General features: G+C 35.2%; 2 protein-coding genes across 3 annotated transcripts in view; both read right to left on the reverse strand.

Moving 5' to 3' along the window:
- Nucleotides 1-517: 517 nt before the first annotated feature.
- Nucleotides 518-11823, reverse strand: LOC135685731 (sterol carrier protein 2). Of its 2 annotated transcripts, XM_065201784.2 has the most exons (12): nt 11683-11821; nt 9794-9831; nt 9375-9482; nt 7173-7190; nt 6291-6413; nt 5634-5782; nt 4692-4952; nt 4080-4268; nt 3800-3887; nt 3246-3311; nt 2760-2812; nt 518-2129 (listed from the first exon to the last, which is right to left on the reverse strand). In XM_065201784.2, exons 1-12 carry the CDS (start codon nt 11733-11735, stop codon nt 1983-1985), a joined length of 1293 nt encoding a protein of 430 aa, XP_065057856.2. In that variant the 5' UTR covers nt 11736-11821; the 3' UTR covers nt 518-1982. The 2 variants fall into 2 exon arrangements, with proteins under 2 accessions (XP_065057856.2, XP_065057864.2); XM_065201792.2 differs by lacking the exon at nt 9375-9482 and having other exon boundaries at nt 11683-11823.
- Nucleotides 11824-14476: 2653 nt separating this feature from the next.
- Nucleotides 14477-20633, reverse strand: part of LOC135685715 (uncharacterized) — a 30870-nt gene continuing 24713 nt past the window's right edge. The window contains exons 22-26 of the mRNA XM_089110448.1: nt 20296-20474; nt 19385-19707; nt 18758-18981; nt 18128-18494; nt 14477-15513 (exon numbers count right to left, since the gene is read on the reverse strand). Of these exons, the coding sequence (XP_088966574.1) occupies nt 15383-15513; nt 18128-18494; nt 18758-18981; nt 19385-19707; nt 20296-20474 (1224 nt within the window). The 3' untranslated portion in view covers nt 14477-15382. The remainder of the gene's footprint in view (nt 15514-18127; nt 18495-18757; nt 18982-19384; nt 19708-20295; nt 20475-20633) is intronic.

The following is a 20633-nucleotide window of genomic DNA, read 5'->3' on the forward strand; positions in this document are numbered from 1 at the left end:
GTATCTAACAAACCCTCATTTTTAACTAACAAAAGACATCCATTTCTCTTCTACTGCTTCTCTCCCTTTCTTAGCCACCTGTCTGCACCCCTCCCCTCCCTATCATATACTTTGACCGATGAAACAAACAACGAAAGGCCGCCCCCCTTCCCTTCACATTTGTACATAATTTCTACTTTCTTTATTTCTTAAATTTTAGTATTTACATCATTAGATGCACGTGTCGTCAGAAAAACTAATAACACTCGCTACCTAAGATTTTGTAATGGGGGTGAGTGGTTTATTAGGTTAAAATTCTCCAAGCTCACTCAGTCTGATTTCGCACAGCGGCCACACGCCCCCAAATTTTAGAAAACAGAGTTACAGTGCCTATTTTGCAGTTCACAGAAGTACACTCTTTTTGCCTTCATTTGCCCCCGCGTTTAAAATACTTTCTACGTCAATTCTCCGGGCTAATAAAGGTCTATTCATTAACGTCTGGCGTTAATGCAAAAGTACCAGAAAAAAACACTAAAGGTATTTCAAGGTTTTTCTATTAAACAAAATTCATTAGTGTATTGTTGCGTACAACTTATTGACTAATTTTACTTCCATATTTTACACCATAAAGCACTGAAAAATACTGCATTTAAATCAACCAGTTAACTTCAGTACATATTTAAACATTGAATTAATACAGCATAACAATCGTTACTTTACCTGCATACTGACAAAATACTGTTATTTTGTGAAACTTGTGTTGCATCTAAATTTATATAGGCAGTTAATTTGATTTGTATCTAGGATTGTGTTACAAAATATCATACTGAATAATAAGTGTTCCAATTATGATATTTGGTGTTTCAAAGAATGTTAGGTAATGAAAGGTGCAAGTGAGTGTCTTCCGCTTGTGCCAAGATGGTACTTGCCACATTTGACCCAACAACACAAAGAAATATGTCTATAGGTGCATCTTTGTAGCCATATGGGTTTCAATTCACAGATGACTGTATTGAATTCTGAATGGATTTGCTTATGAAATGGCCACCAAGTTTACGTCATTTATTTATGAAACAGTCATACTTAGGCCCAAAAATTGAGCGCATCTTTTAAGCTAAAGCACACCACGTCACATAATTTGAATTCGTTACCTTTTTGCAAAGCTAGGTTTATTCATCTTCCTAAGATGACAATCATCATCATCACTTTAACAGCACTGTTTCCAACAAGCTGCCATTTACTTAACAATAACATTCAAATCAGTTTGTTCACTAAGGGAGGTTTCAATCTTTCTTCTACTCTTTTCAGGCTTGAATAAATCGGCCAGAAACTTTAGGATAATTATCATCAATAGGTTGAAATCTTTTGAATGGCATAGAAATTACTACACGTTTTAAATGTAAACTATTTCGTAAACACTTTAATGTACAATAAAATTGATATTTTTTATAAAAACATTTGATAAAAAACTCTGGCAGCCATTTTGTAAAAAGTAATCTTTTTTAAAGTAAGTCTGGAGTTTTTTAAAATAAAAATTAAGAGGCAATGAAGTTTTGATATAGCTTAGAATTTTCAATAATTTGAAAGTCCATTTTTGACAGGGAATTCAAGCACATGTTATCAATACCTTCCAAAATCTATTTCAGTGAAGGGGAAATACCGAAAAAAATATATTCTGTCTGCTGAAAAACAATGTATATATTTTATGTAAAATACAATAAAATTTGCTGAAGGGAGAGAAGAGTTCATTGGGAAAGACCATGTTACCAAAGTTTTTTAACTTTACTAAGTGTAGCTAAATTATAAATCGAAACTATAATTCTACTAAATTTAGAATCAAACCTGTTCCTAGCACCATTAGGTGGTGCAACAATACAGACCAATCAAGAGACAAATTGCTAGATATAGCACGCAGTAATTTGTTATAAGACGCATTATTTCCTTTTTTCAAAAAGTTCCCTGGAAGAATTGTCATATCACTCAGATATCATTATCAATGTAGGTCATAACTTTGAAGCCAAAGCTGATCCATCGTTGGTATCACGATACTTCTTGTATAATGTTACAACAGCGGCTCCACCAATTCCAAAATTGTGTTGCATACCGACACGTGCACCATCGACTTGGCGTTTACCAGCAATACCTCTGAGCTATGACACAAATTTTATTAATATTCTTAACGAAGATATCATAATAAAAATAGTGGCAGTGATAGTGATAGTGACATGTCATTGGTCTCAAAGACAATGGTACAAGTCTGCAGTTTTTCTTTGCTCCTAGCTGTTTCACGATCGGTTATTAACATAAAATCGAATCAACTTTTAAAAACATACAAATACAAAAACATGATATTTTTAGTGAGTGACTGCAGGGTAACCTTTGGATGATGTTTGCCAGGATTAGCATGGGCGAGCGTTTTTGGGGCAAAGCCAGATGCTTGAAAGTATACTTTCTGACTGCCAAGTTGCAGCCTTGTGATAATGAACAAATTGTTCTTTTCAAATTTCATCTCATTCGACAATGCAGTCACTCCTAAAACGTGTTGAATGAATGATTTTTCTGAACATTACGAAAAAGGAATTGAGCCGACTGCTCTTTTTTAAGGCTTGACAAAAATAGCAGTTCCTTAAAACTTCCTCTGTCTTTTCCTTGATTTTTATGAAACCTTTCCTTCATATTGTAAGCAAAAATAGTCGAGTATTACATGAGCTAAGAAAAATATCCAGATGGAAGAGAGGTGGGGTTACAGAAAAAAACATATGTTATGAAGCATTTTATACCTGCCAATTGATCTCTGCGCATTGAGCGAGCCCAGTGGCACCAATAGGATGCCCTGTAAAAAAAACGTCAAAAATTCCTTCAATGCTTCCATTAACGGTTTAGGAATGCAAATATCATGACACACACAAGGATAAACATTTCCAATACCTTTTCGTCATCATCCTACGTTTCTATGCTGAGTGACATTTTAAATCAATAAAGGGCGTGAACTTTGCGTTGAACCTCAGCGTTGACAAGGTCAAGGGTAATCAAGATCTACATTCAGTGAAGGAGGCTAGCGATGTTACGCTTATATACCCTAACTGCCATAAGGAGCCTAACTGCAATAAGGTATTACGCATTAATTGCTATCCTGCGAGTAGATTAAGGCAGCCTTCGATCATGGCCTGTTGTTCAAGCACAGCCAAAAGAACCCTATGTAACTTTACGCTGATGATTATAATTGAACTACAGAATTTTTAGTACCTATCAACTAATATACTCACCTTTGGATTCTAATCCCCCGGATGGATTGACGACCCAGCGATTAGCCAACAAACACAACTCACCGCCTAAGGAATATAGAACATCAAAAGAGTGCAACTTGTTTGCGCTGAAGAAATTTACTAAGGAATTCACAAAATTTCACGCAAGGAACACTAGTGAGTACAATGGCGTTTGCGTAAACAGCCAACCATTACATTTGATAAGAACTAGAATTGGGTGTATGCCAATCACCGAAATATTCCTAGATCTTCTTAATAGGGCTCCTCGTGACTCACTCCTTTTCATGTAATCTCATGTTACGTTGTTGTGTTTCTAAAAAGTAGTTTTTACAGTATTTGTTTAGGAAACCTTTAAAACACTGTTTGCTCTGAAATAAAAAAGCTAAAAAACTGAGTGCTAATCCCTGCTTTCTGCGACAGTAAAGGTACAATACATTTTACGGATGCTCAAGTGCGAACAAATTAATCTAATAGAGAAATGTCATATTAAAAATTGTTCTACTTGCAAATAGCTTTAAGGTGGTGTGAAGCTGAAACCAAGAGGAAAAACTCACCCTCTATATTAGTTATCCATTCAGCTTTGTCGATCAATTCACCACCCTTGCCTTCATCACATAAACCAAGAGCTTCATACATCAACATCTTAAAGAGAAAACTAAACGTTAAAGACCAAACTGAATGCTATGCTCAACAATTTTCACGAAGCGAATAGGTTTTTAAAGCGTCTTTAGAATTATAACCAGAGAGAAGGGGTACAAAAGAAAGACTCGTGTTTGAAGAATCTCTTGTTGGGATCAAATCTAAGAAAATCTTGCAAAAAGAGAGTAAGTTTACCTCATTGCAGGAAAAACAGTCATGAACCTCCAATAAATCGACATCCGTGGAAGACAAGCCGCTGCTAGAGTAACACTGCCGAGCAGCCTGTTTCGCCATTGAATAACCGGACAGATCGATAAAGCTCTTTCCAAATGATGATGGTAAGTCAGTAACCATTTCCTGAGCCACGATCTCCACGGCGTTTTTCTAGTTCAGAAACAAAGAAGAATTGCCGAAACTATGATAAGCAGTAGGCAACAGTTGTTTCCCAATAAAATAATGATATCCTCACAGGTTTAAAAGCTCGATATGCTACGACAAGATTCTATCATAGGTTTCTTGATGGCAGTGTCAGCAAAAGAAAAAATGGATGAAGAAGAAGACCTCAAATGGCATATGTCTTCACAGGTTGAAAAAAACAATTCAAAATTTACTGAATCTTTCCGAATAAGATCAATGCACCTAGGAAAACTAATAAGACTACTACACTCGAAAAGTGGCAGATAATCGTCGACAATGCCTGCCAAAGGTGCTTGGAAAGGCAAGCAGTTTGCATTGTACTTATAGATTTTTTTCCCCTCTCAAAATATTACTACTAGCCTACCTCCACCTTTCCTTAACTTTGCTCACCTGTAAACCACGAGCGATCATAAACTCTTCGCTGCAAACAACGGCAGCAGCACTTCCGTCTGCGGTTGGGGAACTCATTAGCAATGCTATTGGATCGCATATCATTGGACTCTTCATTATCATCTCAAGCGGAAACTTTTTCCTCAAACATGCATATGGGTTATTAACACTATGGCAGTGATTTTTGTAGGCGATCTTGGCCAGATGAAGAGGCGTTGAATTGAATTTCTCGGCATGCTCCTTTGCAGCATATGCGAAGAGCTATGAAGAAATACAGACTATGCTACTAAGCTTGAAAAAATTGCAAGGCTGCAGTTGTCTTACTTATAACTCGAAGTGCAAATGCATCTTTAATTTGAAAAAAATTTGAACACAATCTGGACCACTGACACTTAAATCAATTATTTTGATTTTTTATTTAATATTTGCACTCAGAAAACTATAAAACCGGAATATCAAACAACTAACAATGTGCATTCTACCTTCAACAGAACAATGATACACTTTCTTACTGCGGCTCACTCATTATATTACTATAATACATCAACTTTACCATAGACCGGACCAAATAATTACCATACATCAATGATACCATCAAATAACCCAATAATTATCATACATCAACCATACCATCCAAGAACCCAATAATTATCATACATCAACCATACCATCCAAGAAGAACCAAATAATCATCACACATCAACCATACCATTCAAGAACCCAATAACTATCATACATCAACCATACCATCCAAGAACCCAATAACTATCATACATCAACCATACCATCCACCAACTCAATAATTGCCATACCTCAACCATTAAAATCACTAAAAAATACCATACACCAATCATACTACCAAACACCAACTCTATAACCATCATGCATCAATAACTAACCTTCTAACTTTAGACCGGAATCCAAAAAATACTTTATCTGTACCTTAACCACATCAGATGTCATTTTGTTCACTCTGTTGTTAATGAGGCCTTCTGACGCACCAAGACTCATCATATGATCAAAATGTTTGTCAACAGGATGAACCCTATCAGTATATTTGGTTGACAAGCCTCTGTCCATTTTCTCAAAGCCTGAAAGGACGAATGCACATCTCCTTCAAGAAAACAGCGAATACATATGAAATTCATGTACATATTATTCAGGCGTTCTCCGGAGCATTTTGATTTAGAATACTATGGTAAGGTGTGAGGCTTCATAGCATTTCTATTATCTTGGTTCAAGTAGGGGTATTTATGAGCGCAACATAGCATTGGTCTCATTTTGCTTGATGGAGTGTCATTACACTAGTGCTGTTCGTCCTTTGAAGACCTTCTCACTCTCATTCTGTTTTTTTAAATATTTGTTTGTTGTCTGTATAACCCCAACATCTTTAACTTCTTTTTCCAGCACCGTTTAAGCTTCTAGCATATCACATATTACGGCACTTAAAGGAAGGGGGCAGGTGTATCGGCTTCTAGTGAGAAATGGGGCTTTAATTGTCCGTTCTCTGCCAAATAAATTACAAATGCCTTCAATTTGTGGAAACTAGCCTTGCGACTGATTTAATACAGTAAAATAATTACTTTAAAACAGGCTTACCCAAAACCAGTGCACATTTATACTGCTTGCTTTGGATGAAGGTCTTAGCCATCATTAAGGCTGTTGAAGCCGAGGAGCAGTTATTATTGGTGTTGAAAACAGGAACACCAGAGAGGCCAAGTTCTGTGAATGATAAAATTCGATTTAGATAGAATATAATCATATTTTAGTTACAATCACTACAAATCAAGATGAAAATTAGGATTTGGAAAGCATACTCATATTATGGTTTAAATCAGTACAAAGCAAAAATATTAGGTATATACAATATAATTGAAGTGAGTAACATGCTAACATACAGAGCTTTTTCTTTGCTATTTCAAGTAGCATAACATTTCAAGTAATACACTTTGTTAGATAGCACCAATAATTAGAAAGAGGTTTTACTGGAATTACTGTGAGACTTTTAATTAAGTGTTTCATTCAGTTCAAATTCTGCTGTATTTTCATTGTTATTCCCTCTGAATTACACTGACAGTCTCTTTAAAGCCATTTCAAACAAAAAGGAAATCATTTTCAATGAAGTTTACGCAAAGCAACCTGCTACCAACAACAAGTTTTAACATTATCTAAAGAAGACAGAAAAATGCTTGTTCAAAGAATATGAAACAATAACCTTGTTTCTAACAATAAATTTTAATAGCATGTTTCTAATACCTTTCATGTTTTATAAGCAAATTTTATTCTCAATTATTCGTAAAAATATATTTTTGCTTATGAAACTTTGCAACACTTCTTTGCACTTTTGCAACACTTTCAATAAAATGAAACCCTAAAACAAATTGGCATAAAACATTCCAGTTTCATAAAGTGTTTGGCATCCTTACAGCAATTATAAAGTTCTGGTGCATCATAAACATTAAAAATGATCTCATTACCTACCATAGGCAGCCCTCTGCCCTGAAAGTCAAGCAAAATCTATTTTAAAATAAAACAGCCAAGAATAAAATACGACTTCTATGAAAATTAATTTTAAAATTTCAAATTCTTTTTCAATACTCTAGCAATTCAACTAAGCACTGGAATGGACAGATTGACTCGTAGGTACATCAGACCAGGACAAAGGGCATTCGTGGGTGCAACAGAGGGGCAGGCTCAATTTGTTTTTATTCTCTTGTTGTCTGTGCAGGAGGTCCTAAGCCAATGGCCCAATAATCTGTCAGCCCACCCCTGTCCAAGAAGACTTCTTATTGTAAAGTATGCTTCTTATGATCAATAATATATGGATGCCACAAAAATTTTCTGGTTTTTTTTAACTAAAGTTTGCAGGATAATTTTAAAATAAAAAGCAAAGAGGAAAGCTTTAAGGGCAAGAGGCTTTTTCAAAACAAATTTGGTCCAAATTTATAACTATATGTGGTTGAGCTTTGAAAGAGACAATTTTATGTCATAGCCTTACCATGACAAACTGATGGAGAATATTTCATTCTTTACACAGTTAGGGGGAACAGAGCATAAAGTCGACCAGTATTGTACTCTGGTATTGTGCAACAGAAGGGCAAGCAATTTCCTAGTCCTTTACAAGAAATTCCACTGGAAAAATATTTTCTAGGTTGGTTATTTAGCATAGAAATCTCTTGTTATTTCGATTTATCTTTGCCAGCCTTATACTGATCCATTATTCATCAAAGATGGGATACATCACAGAGTATCACAGGATATTGACACAAACTTTTGGTAAGATGTCTTGAGGCTCTAAGAATTTTCATAAGAATATCAAACATATAAAACAGGAATGCAAAATAAGCATGCGCAGTCCTTTTCGTGAGCAAAATTACGCGTGTGTGGCAAATCGCACATGTAAACAAATTTGCGCGTGCGATCGCACTTGTAAGAAAATTTGAAGTACAAACCTGATAAAATTGGTAAAAGGAGCAAAAAGGAAAAAGCCACTCGAATACGTGCAAGAGCAAAACTCAAAATTAATCAATACATAACAGATGTTGTTGCCCTTAGCAGCCATCTTTTAAAAGTCGTCGTCACTCTCCAAAGTTACAAGAGCAAGTAAAAATTGTTTCCAACAGCTACTTGCTTTCAGGGCCTCATTACATTTTGACAGGAAATCAGTTATTACACTTAACATGCTAATGGCGACTTAGCTGAAAGACGAGACGCTAAGTTGAATGGAGCACTCAGTCAAAAGCCAAACATCACTTCCGAAAATTGGAAAAATCATATTGTGGTCAAAAGTGCGAGTCAAGTAACAAGGGAAAGGATAAACAATCATGAGACCATGGGAAATTGATGTTAAAGGGCCTCTCCAGCAAAAAAAAAATTTTTTAATGACTTAAAAGTTAGCATCTGGTTCGTGTATTATGACAAAGTCATTGTTTTTGAAAAATTCCAATTAGTTTAGAAGTTGTAAGGCTTTACAGTTGCACCTTTCCGAGAAAAAAAACGACAAAAGCCGAATCAGTTTGTTGACATTCTGACGTCACAATGTGCGGCTCTCGTTCGCCATGAATTTCGTATATCTTCCACCGAAGCGTGAAGGACTCATGGTCACGCGTTGATAACTGCATCCAGTTCCAGTTCCTGTTCCAGCTCTTCCCTCGCGTATAATTAATCGAAATTGTCACTTCAGTTGTTCTCCAGAAACGATGAACAACTAAAGGCTTCAGAATTGGTGTCTGAAATGCTCAAACTAAAAGCTGGTGGAACAGAACTGAGAGTACCATCACTTGCAGTGTTCAATTTGGGAATCGCCGTCGTTCGATTCGGTTTGAGACGAGACTATCCGAAATACACTGTGACGTCAAAATTGCGTCACAGTGTCACCAAACCAAAAATTTTTGTCGGTTAATTCAATAAAATTATCGAAATGCAAGAGCTTATATCTCACAAACTGTAAAAAAATATCGAAAAACAAATAACGAATTCGTGATCAACAGGCTCAACTTCTTTATAAAAATTGCCAATAAAATGCAAGTGCAAAATTTGGCTGGAGAGGCCCTTTAACAGAAAACTGCAAAACACCTGTTTGCGCGTGTGGTCAAAAGCACGCGCAATTTAACTTGCGCGTGTGCAGGCGTGTGCGGGTGCGATCGCACGCGCTAAACGAAAAGGACTGCATGCGTATTTCACCAGATGTGGGCTCTCCATAGCAATAACTTGCAACAACAACATCAACATCATCCAAATAATTAAGTCCACTGTCTTTAAGTGCATTAGTCCCAGCCTCCTTTACCATATCTAAAAACAATTTTGAAAACTATATGTAATGAAAACAAGACAAAATTAGATAGTTTTGGTCACATCCATAATGCATCATCTTTTTCTGATGTATGATAGCAGAAACTCAAATGTATGTATCTCAAATATTGTTGAAAGTAAAGCTGCATATGACAATATGGAGGGTTCCAGTTTCTACATTGTTGCATAATATATTCTATTTGGCAATGTTAACTTTATAGCAGTTATGTTTCTTTATGGCAACACAACAGCATATCAAATATTTTGAAAATAATATACAAAGTGTCAAAGAAACCAAACATTTAATTTACCTGGATAATCCCATTTTTTAGTGTGAGGCTTTTCAAACCTTAAATCCAACAACAAAAATTGAAATAAAGAATTTCCATCTTACTATACAATACACTTAAACAAAGATACATTGTTCATGGGTTGGATATACATCCCAAAAATAACAGAGAACTGCAAAATGTCTTTATTTATGTTATTTTCTGATGAATTGTAAAACTTTTCGAAGAGTTAATTTGTCAAGAAGTTCAAGGTTTAATATACAAATGCCAATCTCTGACTGGACCCAATCTATACTGCTACCTTTTAGAGAAAATGAGTAATATATGGCAGAAGGTAGTAAGCTTTGCCAGATCATGAAACTTAACAGGAATACAGGCTGCAGACAATAGTAAAACACTGTATCAAATTCATGGTTCTCATTTAGAGATGTCAGTACCTTCATATTTCGGGGTTGGCACCAATAAATTCAAAGTGGGGGGCTCTCTTTGATAGCATTTTTTGACTGAAAAATCAACTCTTGAAAACGCACATGAATGCTTCACTGTATGTGTATACCTATGATTTTATATCAGCAATACTTTATATGCTAGCAATACATTGGAAGGGCTGATGAAAGGTTGTCTGAGACCCTAAGTACATCGAAAAGAAGTGGCTTCCCTGCTAGCTAAGCAAGCAAAAATAATTTGCAACAACACAAATTCAAATTAATCATATATTCAGCAACTTGGTTAGAAATTTATGTCATAAGATAATTATATACATGGTAATTTACAGTCCATATAACTAATAGTTTTAACAATATATAGCTGCCTAAAAAGCTGAGAGGAACCAGAACAGTTTTCGAGCCCAGCACCCTAAATATTGAATAATGTCATTTAACATTATAGTCACAATGAAAAACAAGTATATTTTGAATGCTAAACCAATTATTAAAGATTACAAGTAATTGATTTATTTGAATTCTATATCAAAACAAGAACAGAATGTAGTATATTATAGAGAAGGAGAATTATAAAAAAATAAAAAAGTAAACAGGGTTATAAAAAACCAAAAAAATACCTTTTAGATAAGCTTAATATTAAAATACATTTTGGAATCATAATTTTTTTCCTTGCAATCGTTTGAAAAATTTTAATTTTCTTACGGCATGTTTTTGTTATGCTTGATTAATTTCAGGCCTTAAAACTGAAATCATTACTTTATCAGCCCCCATAGACCCCTGTCTGCAGAGTATGGCACTTTTCGATGAGATCTCCGGTGTGCACGAGCAAAAATCCTGGTGTGAGGGTGTGCACCACCAAAAATGTCTGGTGTGCTGGTGTTATTTTTCCCTGTTGTGGTTAAAATTTGTGAATTTGCATTTCACCGTAAAAATTCGTGTGAAGTATACTGTTGAAGATAGCGCAAGTTTTTATTTGTATATTTGTCAAGTAAGATTCATGATATCTCAAATTGTTCATACGAAACTGTGCTTGTTTTTATCAGCTGACATTTTCTATGGGACCAAACCAAGCCACACCCATCTTAGTTACCACACCCAAAAATACCCGGTTTGCAACAGGTTTTGCACAAAAATATCTCCGGTGTGCACATGCCATACTCTGCAGACTGGCATAGACCTTTGCTTACTATGTTTTCAAACTTAATATTTTCCTTTGCAATTTACAGGAATTTTCTGCTGTAGTGAAAACACTTCGTTCACTGCCAAAGAGAATTTAGTCAACTCTTTGGAATATTCAATTATTTTCTCTTTATTCAATAAAAGCTCCATTAATAACACAAACAATTATTTATCTAGGTTAGTTTTAAGTCCCAATCCCAGCTTTGTTTTTGCCTAAAAACCACAGTGCGTTCACCATTGCAATTTTCGAATAAGACTGAGATAGTATCTGAAAAACAAACTAAATACCTTGTCATCCCAACACCGACTACAAAGCATCTTGGAACAGAATTTGATTCCATAGTTGAGAAAAAAGCGTTCTGCCAAGAACACAACCTTTTTAGACCTTTGACATTCAATTCAACAACAACAACAGCAGCAACGACAATCCTTGCCAAAAATAACTGGAACGCCTTCCCATTGCAGCATGCGAATAAACAAAGCAAGTCTAAAACTACCTCACAAAAATATCACTGCCCCTTCAAAATTTCGACTCCCTCACCCCGTACAATGTTGATTCATTTTCTCAATACTTTCATATAGCTTCCAGCGATTCATTTTTTATCTTCAGCGTTAAAACAACCGAATTGAACAACATTGTAGTGTAGGGGATATCTTTCAAAAAATCTTCAGCTTTGCACAAGTGTTCCAACAATTTTGGCAAGGATTGTAAGTCGTTGTCGAGATGGCCTGTCGGGGTTGAGGCCAAAGAATCTGATTTGGGGGACTAGGGTCAATAACTTCCAATAAAATTTGACTCGATCTAATATTCTGCTTTGCACAAGTTACCGAATAAGTCATCCTTCATCAAAAACCTGAAAAGTTATTTCTTAAAGTCGAATTGATATACTTATTTGAACCCAATTATGAACATTATCATTAAACATATATTACCACCATGCATCTCACTATTGTGTTTTTAGTACAACCAATTAACATATCTCATTATACTTACCCTATATTATCTTGATTTTCCTCCTTTTTATTTTTCATTCACATTCTTCTTTTGAAATCGATCACCTACACCTATAAACGTCCAATCGGGCATATGACCTAGATAGCTCCTTGTGAGTTCTTTTCATATGTCCGACAGCAAACATACCAAACTTTGAACTATCTACTGTTTGTAGTTTTTCTTTTTTGTAAAAAATAATTGTTATTTGTGGTTCAAGTATTAAATAGAAATGTAGTAGTTAATTATTGCTGTGAATGAAATGTTTTGAATTTGAGTTTGAGTTTGAGTTCTGGCATTTTATACTAACATGCACATTCTCGAGCTTAAAATAGCAAATTTACTAAATTCAAACAATTAGTACATGACATTCAATACCAAGACTTCTTTGAGATTCAGAAATCGAAACCTGACTTAGATTCGATTTACTTTTCTAAATATATTGATATTAATTAAATATTAAAATTCAAATGAAACTGAAAAAATTTAGCACAAAAAATGCACGGCTGTTATATAAAAATGTTATGAAAAGTAAAATTTCTATTGACATACAGAGTGTCAATACATTGGCAAACTGGATGGTTAATCACAATTAAAAATGCTTGGCTCCTCGCTTTTTTACAAATCGTCGACGATTCTTTTAGTATGAATAATATTCAACTAGATTTTTCAAGATCAATCTTCGTTAGGATGGGTTTTGGTAGAAAGGGGTGCTATTTAAACTCTCTGTTTAAAGGAACCGTTGGCGTCAACAGACTTGCACATGAAAAGTTAGCAGAAAATATCTTCCTTGTTCAATGGCTTGTTACCCTATTTACACAAAATGTCATTGGTTGAATAGGAATTCTGTCCTTCAAATAAAGGCAAAAGCACCTTAGGTTAAATCTGTTTCCAGCAGTAGCCCCAGTGGGAAGGGACATCAATGCTCATTTCCACAAAATTTTTGTCCTTGAAATTTGAATGGAAAGGGATAAGTAAGTTCAAAACTGTTTGTTAGCATCCAGGACTGAATTTCAAGGACAGAGAAAGCTGCACATTCTGGAGTTGGTGAAAATGACATATAGTGGTGCGTGTCATCAGCATAGAGGTGGAACATCACCCCTCTTTTCCGAACAATGTCTCCTAAGGGCAGCGTGTATACGAGAAAAGGTAATGGGCTCAGCACTGTTCCTTGTGGAACACCACAAGATAGAGGCACCTTCTTTGATTTTTCGTCTTTAACTTTAACGATTTGAAAACAATGTTCTAGACATGAAACAAACTATTACAAAGCTGCTCCTTGAATTCCGCATCTGTTGGAAAGTCTCTTTAGTAATACAGAATGGTTTACTGTATCAAACGCCGCTGAAAGATCTAACAAAACAAGAATGGAGACTTTTTGTTTATCAATTGCCATCATTAAGTCATTTTGAACTCTCAGTAATGCTGTTTTGTACTATGTACCTCTTTATATGTCGTTTGCAATGGCTCAAAAAGATCATTTTCCACCATATGCTGAACAAATTGATTTGCAACTGCCCTTTCGATAAGCTTTGAGGCATAAGGCAAATTGGAAACTGGTCTGAAGTTAGCATTCTTAACTTCCTGGCCTGGCTTTTTCAAATATGGGTTTAATATAGCTAACTTAAAACGTTCTGGCATAACTGAAGTCTGAGATGTCGTGTTAATTATCAGAGTCATGATTTTTACAAAAGGTTCCCCACAATGTCTCAAAATCCACGTTTGCACTGGGTCTAGATCACATGTTGTTATTGGTGACTTTTTTATAAGTTTCTCAACATTATCTTCAGTTTGGTGACAAAATGTAGGCATTTGGGTCTTATATTTGGGTTCTTCTGGTACAACATTACTATTTCCATCCCTATTCATGGCCAGGTCAAAATGATTTTGAATCTTCTCAATTTTCCCCACAAAGAAATCTATAAATAAATTTACAAGCTGCAGAGTAGAGTCATGTTTAGAAAGGGGACACTCTGTCTTTTTATTCAGCATATTGTTCAGAACCTTGAACAGTCCTTTTGTATTGAACAATCAATACCTGAATTCAGGCAATTAAATCGAAATTTGCGTACTATACAAAGAAGCAAACAATTTCTGACAGTCAAGAGTCATTTCACAAATAACTAAAAAAGCTACATTCCCTTAAAAAACTGATTCTACGTTGTACACTTTTACATATAAAAATACTGACCACGAAAAGAACAAAATCAAGCCTTCATAAAACATTTTTTAAGAAAAATAATAGCAGTGGGGCGATACTGCACCCTAAAACATCAAAAGTAAAGGAAATACTAAGATCTAGATACTGTAATTTAAAACTTGAAGGCGTTAGTTTTATAACATCCCAGTGAATTGTCATAGATATTGTGCAGAATAGCATATAGTTGACATTAACAAGCGGATACAGACTTCTGTGCTTAAGAAGAAGCAAAATGAAAAATAATCCCACTATCTTAACTCGTACACTGGTTAATTTATACCAGTGACCGCGCACCACTCTAAAAGTGGAGGAGCTGAAATGAGTGTGACAGAAAATTTGTTGAGGCCACGCCCATTTTAGAAAATACTTGCTTATTCCTATTGAATTTTTATTAACAGTCTTGTTCAGAGAAGATATCAATAACTATAAAAATAGATAGAATTAGCTTAGAACATACATCATATCATTAAACAAGTTGAAAAACCTAGAAAAAGAACAAAAATGGTTCCCAGTCAACGAGAACTGCTACTACATAGGAGTAAACTATCCAAAGTTGCGTTAGAGTAAACCTTCAATTTTCTAGCCTGTTATTGCAAAAAAGTGGGTGGGCTATAGCCCCTGCTAGCCTAATGGCTGCGCGGTGCCTGATTTACACGCGTATGTTGCAAATCTCTTCAATCCATCAAATATAAAATTTGATTTTTTGGACAATAGATGTTGCTGTTACCCACAAGAAATACAAAATGGAAGTTCAGATTATTTAATTGCAAGATACACAAGCACCAATCTTCTTGGCTTTAGAAAACCATTTCCAGTCTGCCATTCTCAGTCTTTCCGTTTTTGAAATGTTTCCCATTACTCTTGATTTCAAGATCATTTTCGATGTGGGGATTAATGACAACACGAGCTGTTGATCCATTTTCTGCCCCTGAAACATAATAAACTTTATTGAAACATTGTCGGAATTTGCAAAACTAAGAACTCTGACATCTATGAAATCGTTTGAAGTTTATGGTATGAGGTAATAGTATGCAAAGCGCTCATTGATTCCGATACTAGGTTTTCTAAAAGAATAGTTTAGAAAAGACTGTTAGAGATATCAATAACAGTGTTTCTTCAAAATTGGCTTAAAAAGCTAAATGCCTATAAATCGTATTCATATGCAAATTAAATATCTAAATCCGACAGTAAGAAATTTAATGGTTTGCTCCCAAGGGTTGCACCCAAACATGCAGGTGTTTGGTCCAGCTTTTGTCAATATGATAAAAAAATAACCATTAGATGGAATTCAAAAGGGCAAATTATTCTTAATGATTTTCCAAAAAACAAATATCAATTTACAAGATTGCTTCTTTAAAATGAATAAATGAAAATTTTCCGACAAAAATAAAGAAGTATTTCATATCTGTGCCAAAAAGAAGAGGATTAATGATGATTCAAAAAAATGAATTCACACCTATGAAGCCTCAAAAACACACCAATGCTGTAATGCCGAGTCAGCATTGCTGACAATATGACTTCAGTTACTTCAATGTCAACAGTGATGAATGAAGGAACTTTGACAACTTTCATCTAATCTGACTACATTTTACACTCATTTTTCTGTTTAATTTGAAGCGTACGTTTGGCTTTCAAGGTATGTTGAAGGTTGTTGAACGGAATATTTCCAGACAATGCTCTTTAATTGAAACTTTTATATATAAGCATGTAGTTTACAAGAATTTTGAGGTTGAAACAATTTTTAGAGTTACATTAATAAAACAGAAAATGGTAATCTTAGTTTTGATTGCGGTTTAACCATCCTAAACTGGGGAATTCAGGGTTTTCTTCCTCTTGTTCACTCCAGAAAACAATTTACCCTTGATGCTGTTTAAGCATAGTAAAAGATGACAAATAGACTCAATGTTAAAAATGAAAAAAGATGGTGAATATAAATTATGGTATTCGTACGACAATAGCTTAAAGGAAGAGATTTTCTGGATTTCGACGAAGCAACGAACATTACCTTATGCAGAATTTAGAATTTTTCCTTGGTTGTTTTCCAGCCTTGTCACGCACAATAAACGTCCATTTAAAGGTCATATCATTATAAAGAGTTTTGACAATAAAATTTTCCATTCATCTAAATGCCTTGATATTATGATTTTAACACTAATCTCTACGTTAATCCCCAAAAGGCAAAAAACTATTTACATGAATGTTAGTATGCTATTTCCTTAAACAATATCTTTAGAATAAGTTACAAGTCCAGTAAGATAAAAACATAAGATTCATCTTTGAATGAAATCTGTTCACATATTATTTGAAATTCGGTTTTGGAACACAGATTAGCAACTGAAGCGGTTTCTATCCGTTTTTCTTAAACCTTATTTCAACGAAAGCACTTCCTGTATGCTTTGGTAGTGTGTTTAAAAAACCTCCATTTTTTTATCACGCTTGTTATTTCCATTCAAAATTGGCGCTTTTTTGCAATTGGATACAAATTGAACAAAAACAGATTGTAGATAAACGGATAGTGGAAACGGGGATTGAGAAAGATGTGTAGGAGCGTATCTGAAAGTGGATGGGCACGGCAATAAGGGGGCATAAAGACATGCGCTGAAGACTTAAATGGGAAGGCTCCCAAAAAACATAAAGTTTGAGGTTCTTTCGCTTCTTTTGCTCTGGTGGCCCAATATGGACATAATAGCTAGGAAAGTTAAAGGATGTTCTTTAAGAATAGTAAATTAGATGGATAACGGCTATACCACACATTGACTTAACAGTTCAGCTATTTGATGACTACAAATTTCAGGTGTTGAATCCATAAACAGTTTTTAAATGAAAAAAATTTTACGTTCACAAAAGAGACACATCTTGAGCTCGACAGGAATCTCGGGGGGTTATGCCTAAAGGCTCCCTCCAAGCTCCAAGCCCCTGGTTCTGATCTGCCTTCTTGGAGCCAAACTTCTTAAAATTGTTTTGGTGCATAAAATAAGGTAAGCTTTCTGAAAGATCGACTTTTATACATCCAGCGTATAATACATAGATACTTTATGTTACCTAAAAAATATCATCAAACCACTGGCTATTTCACAAAATCTAACAAAAACAGAAAAACATCTAACAGAAAAATGTCTTACTACTCCCATTGAAATAACTTATAAAATCTTATAAAAAAACCTTACAAAATTAATCTTTCAAAGAAGAAAGTGGTTGAAACTGAATTGTATTTTGATCATGAAGGTAGTTATGAATTTGCGAACAATTCGCTATTCTGACGCTGTATATGCACAGAATGTTCCACAACGTTTCAGAACAGCTTAAGTATGTTTGGATGTTTCCTTTTCAAAACCTTTTAAAAAGGGTCTCGAAGTGCATACCGATACATTTAATCTTTCGGCTAGTTTTAGAGGTTGCATTGGTTTTAAGTTAGCAGTTACATCTAAGCATAACAACAGACAAACTGTGTGATTAACATCGTATTTCTATGAATTTTGGCTATCATTTGAACCCTGGCAGACCAATTAAATCACTGGCTTTTCTCCTTGGATCATACTTACGTCTTAATTTGAAACCATTCGATCCTCGCTTTCGAATACAGATCACAGCATACATGATCAACAGTGCCAGAGTCAATACACCAAGAATGATGCAGAGAATCTCTAGCATTCTGCTTTTGTCGTTTGCTTCATCTAGTGCCTTTGTAGAACCCTTGCTTGCTGCAGACAGAATTGCATTCTCTTCCATCAATTTCTTTATCCTCTGAGTTTCATTATTTCCACTGGCTGAAGCACGTGGTACACATTCGTGATTAACAACCGCTTTGCAAAGTTTTGCAGAGAAGAAGACATTGTCTGGCACATCCTTTATGCCTGTGTTTAGCTTGATGATTCTAGCCAGTGTAAGACTATTGATCATTTCGACTTCCTGCAGAGAAATGACAGCATTTTATAAACTACCTACAATTTGTTACAATTATTTGAAGTAGCTATGTTCGAAAAACAAATATCTGCTACTGATATTTATTCACGCTTACAGTCAGCGTCTTTCTTAATTGGAAGAAATTCTTTATTGGAACAAAATCGCAACAACTACACTACAAATGATTACAGTTATCTCTTTTCAGAATACGTTAAAATCAACTACCATCATCAGCTGCCCTTAGCAAAATACCTAAATCCTATACTTGCCTCTTTTGACATAGTATGCTCGTACCAAAACCTGTCGCCGTCCCTTATCCGCAAGACACCCTCTTTAAAGATTGCGTGAAACGTCGCCCCAAGGTCAGATCCAGGGATATGATCTTCTGCTAAGCCGCCAACCCAAAGATCGATATTGTTGATGTCTCTGTAGAGCGACTTCAATTTACTTGACACTTGAGCATCTTTCGTTATTTCCGAGAAATCCGTGTAGGCTGCAATATATATGTTAATTCTTATTTTCAAGCACAGGCTTATTTAGAGTATACAACACCCACAAAATTTCTCCCATCAATCATGTTTGCTATCTAGAAGCGACAGACAGAAAAATCATAAATGTATAGGGTACGGGGTGCTTTTTTATAATTTTTCACCTTGAGAACTTTCTAGCAACTATACAAACAAGACTTAAAACTGACTTATAGGGACTTGTAAGATAATATTTCAACAATAAATTAAATTGCAAATGCTCATAATTGGTTGTTAAGTTTTTTTTCTACAGGTCGGGAACCTTTCTATTGTCTGCTTGGAAGCATTTACTGGCAGCTGATTTTACGGTATTTACAGGACAGAAAGTTTTAGATAACAAATAACTATAACTCATACTTCAGAGCATACCTCTCAAGTTAAGAAGTTTACGTGCAGTGTTTAAGTCAGGTAGTCCATGATCTCTTCCTCGTTGAATATTCATTGCTACTAAATCCAATCCGTTACTACGACCAACAGGGAAAAGGGCATTTCTTAACTCGTCTACCACGAGTGTGTCGATCTTTTGTGCTGGCATTTTTATCATCCCTCTTATCACCGGCTCAATGCCACCCTCGTTCACTATCCTTTCAGGATGAAAATAGCTCTCTCTAAGAAGTATGTGTCCATGCTTAAATGCTTTCCAGTCCTCGCCAAATCTGAAAATGTGCGTATTGACTTGACTGTGCCCGAATCTAGAAGAAAAAAATACATTTATATTATTTTTATGATGATGTGTGATATGCCTGTGCTTTGACAGCTTGTGATATTATCTATACGACGAAAAATCGGATGCTCTAAGCTTATGTAGTATTCAGCAACTTTTTCAACCAATTAAATGATGAGGCATTATAACAAAATTCCAATATAAAACACTAGCTTACATATCTATTAGATTTCTCTACTTTTCATACTTTACAAAAAAGATCCTTTGCGATTTTCTTTGTATACTATGTTCCTAACCAGCTTCTTGGCTAGGTTTATTGCGAAGGAGACAGAAAATCTCCATTTGGGTCCAGGGTTAGTATTGATTCAGAGCTAGGAGCACGAGGCATGGAGAGAGGTTCTCTCTCTTGAGTATTCATAATTAAATATAATCATATATATAAATATATCTTCTTATTAGAAAACATGTCTCTTTCTGTGTCACAACAAGGTTTTGAATGCTACTCTGATATTTTATTACCACTAGTTTTTCTGCATATGTGAAATAGGATCTGTCGAAAACGCAAAGTATGTAAGAATTTAACAGACAGTTGCAGATGCTTTATAAACAGTTGTACCTGAAAGCTGCCGTGGCAAAAACATTTGACACACTAGCATCAATGCTCGCATTGTATCCTTTGTACGGAGGTATGCTAGATGCACCTAGTACGGCAGGGAGGTATTCTCGAAAAGCAATCGCCTGGTGCTCTGCTACAACTATACGATAAGCGTACTGGAAAATTTCTTCATCGTTAGCCTAAAGAGATGCAAAAAAAGAAAGATATAACTCACAGAGTGCTAGCGTTAATGTGAGAAAGCAAAGGATAATATAATCGACGATATTATTCGCTTCTGAGCTTTGAATACGTTGCCGTACACCACTGTTAAGTCGTAGTAAAGACAATTTTAAAAAACA

Source organism: Rhopilema esculentum, chromosome 10 (genome assembly GCF_057945365.1).
Source record: "Rhopilema esculentum isolate cy_ngs chromosome 10, ASM5794536v1, whole genome shotgun sequence".
Classification (NCBI taxonomy): Eukaryota; Metazoa; Cnidaria; class Scyphozoa; order Rhizostomeae; family Rhizostomatidae; genus Rhopilema; species Rhopilema esculentum.

Coding starts and splice junctions, on each gene's coding strand:
- LOC135685731 (XM_065201784.2), bottom strand. CDS start 11,735: ATGGAATCAAATTCTGTTCCAAGATGCTTTGTAGTCGGTGTTGGGATG. Junction 4,269..4,691: donor TGATCGCTCGTGGTTTACAG/GTGAGCAAAGTT, acceptor TTTCTGAACTAG/AAAAACGCCGTGGAGATCGT. Junction 3,888..4,079: donor ACTGTTTTTCCTGCAATGAG/GTAAACTTACTC, acceptor TTTCTCTTTAAG/ATGTTGATGTATGAAGCTCT.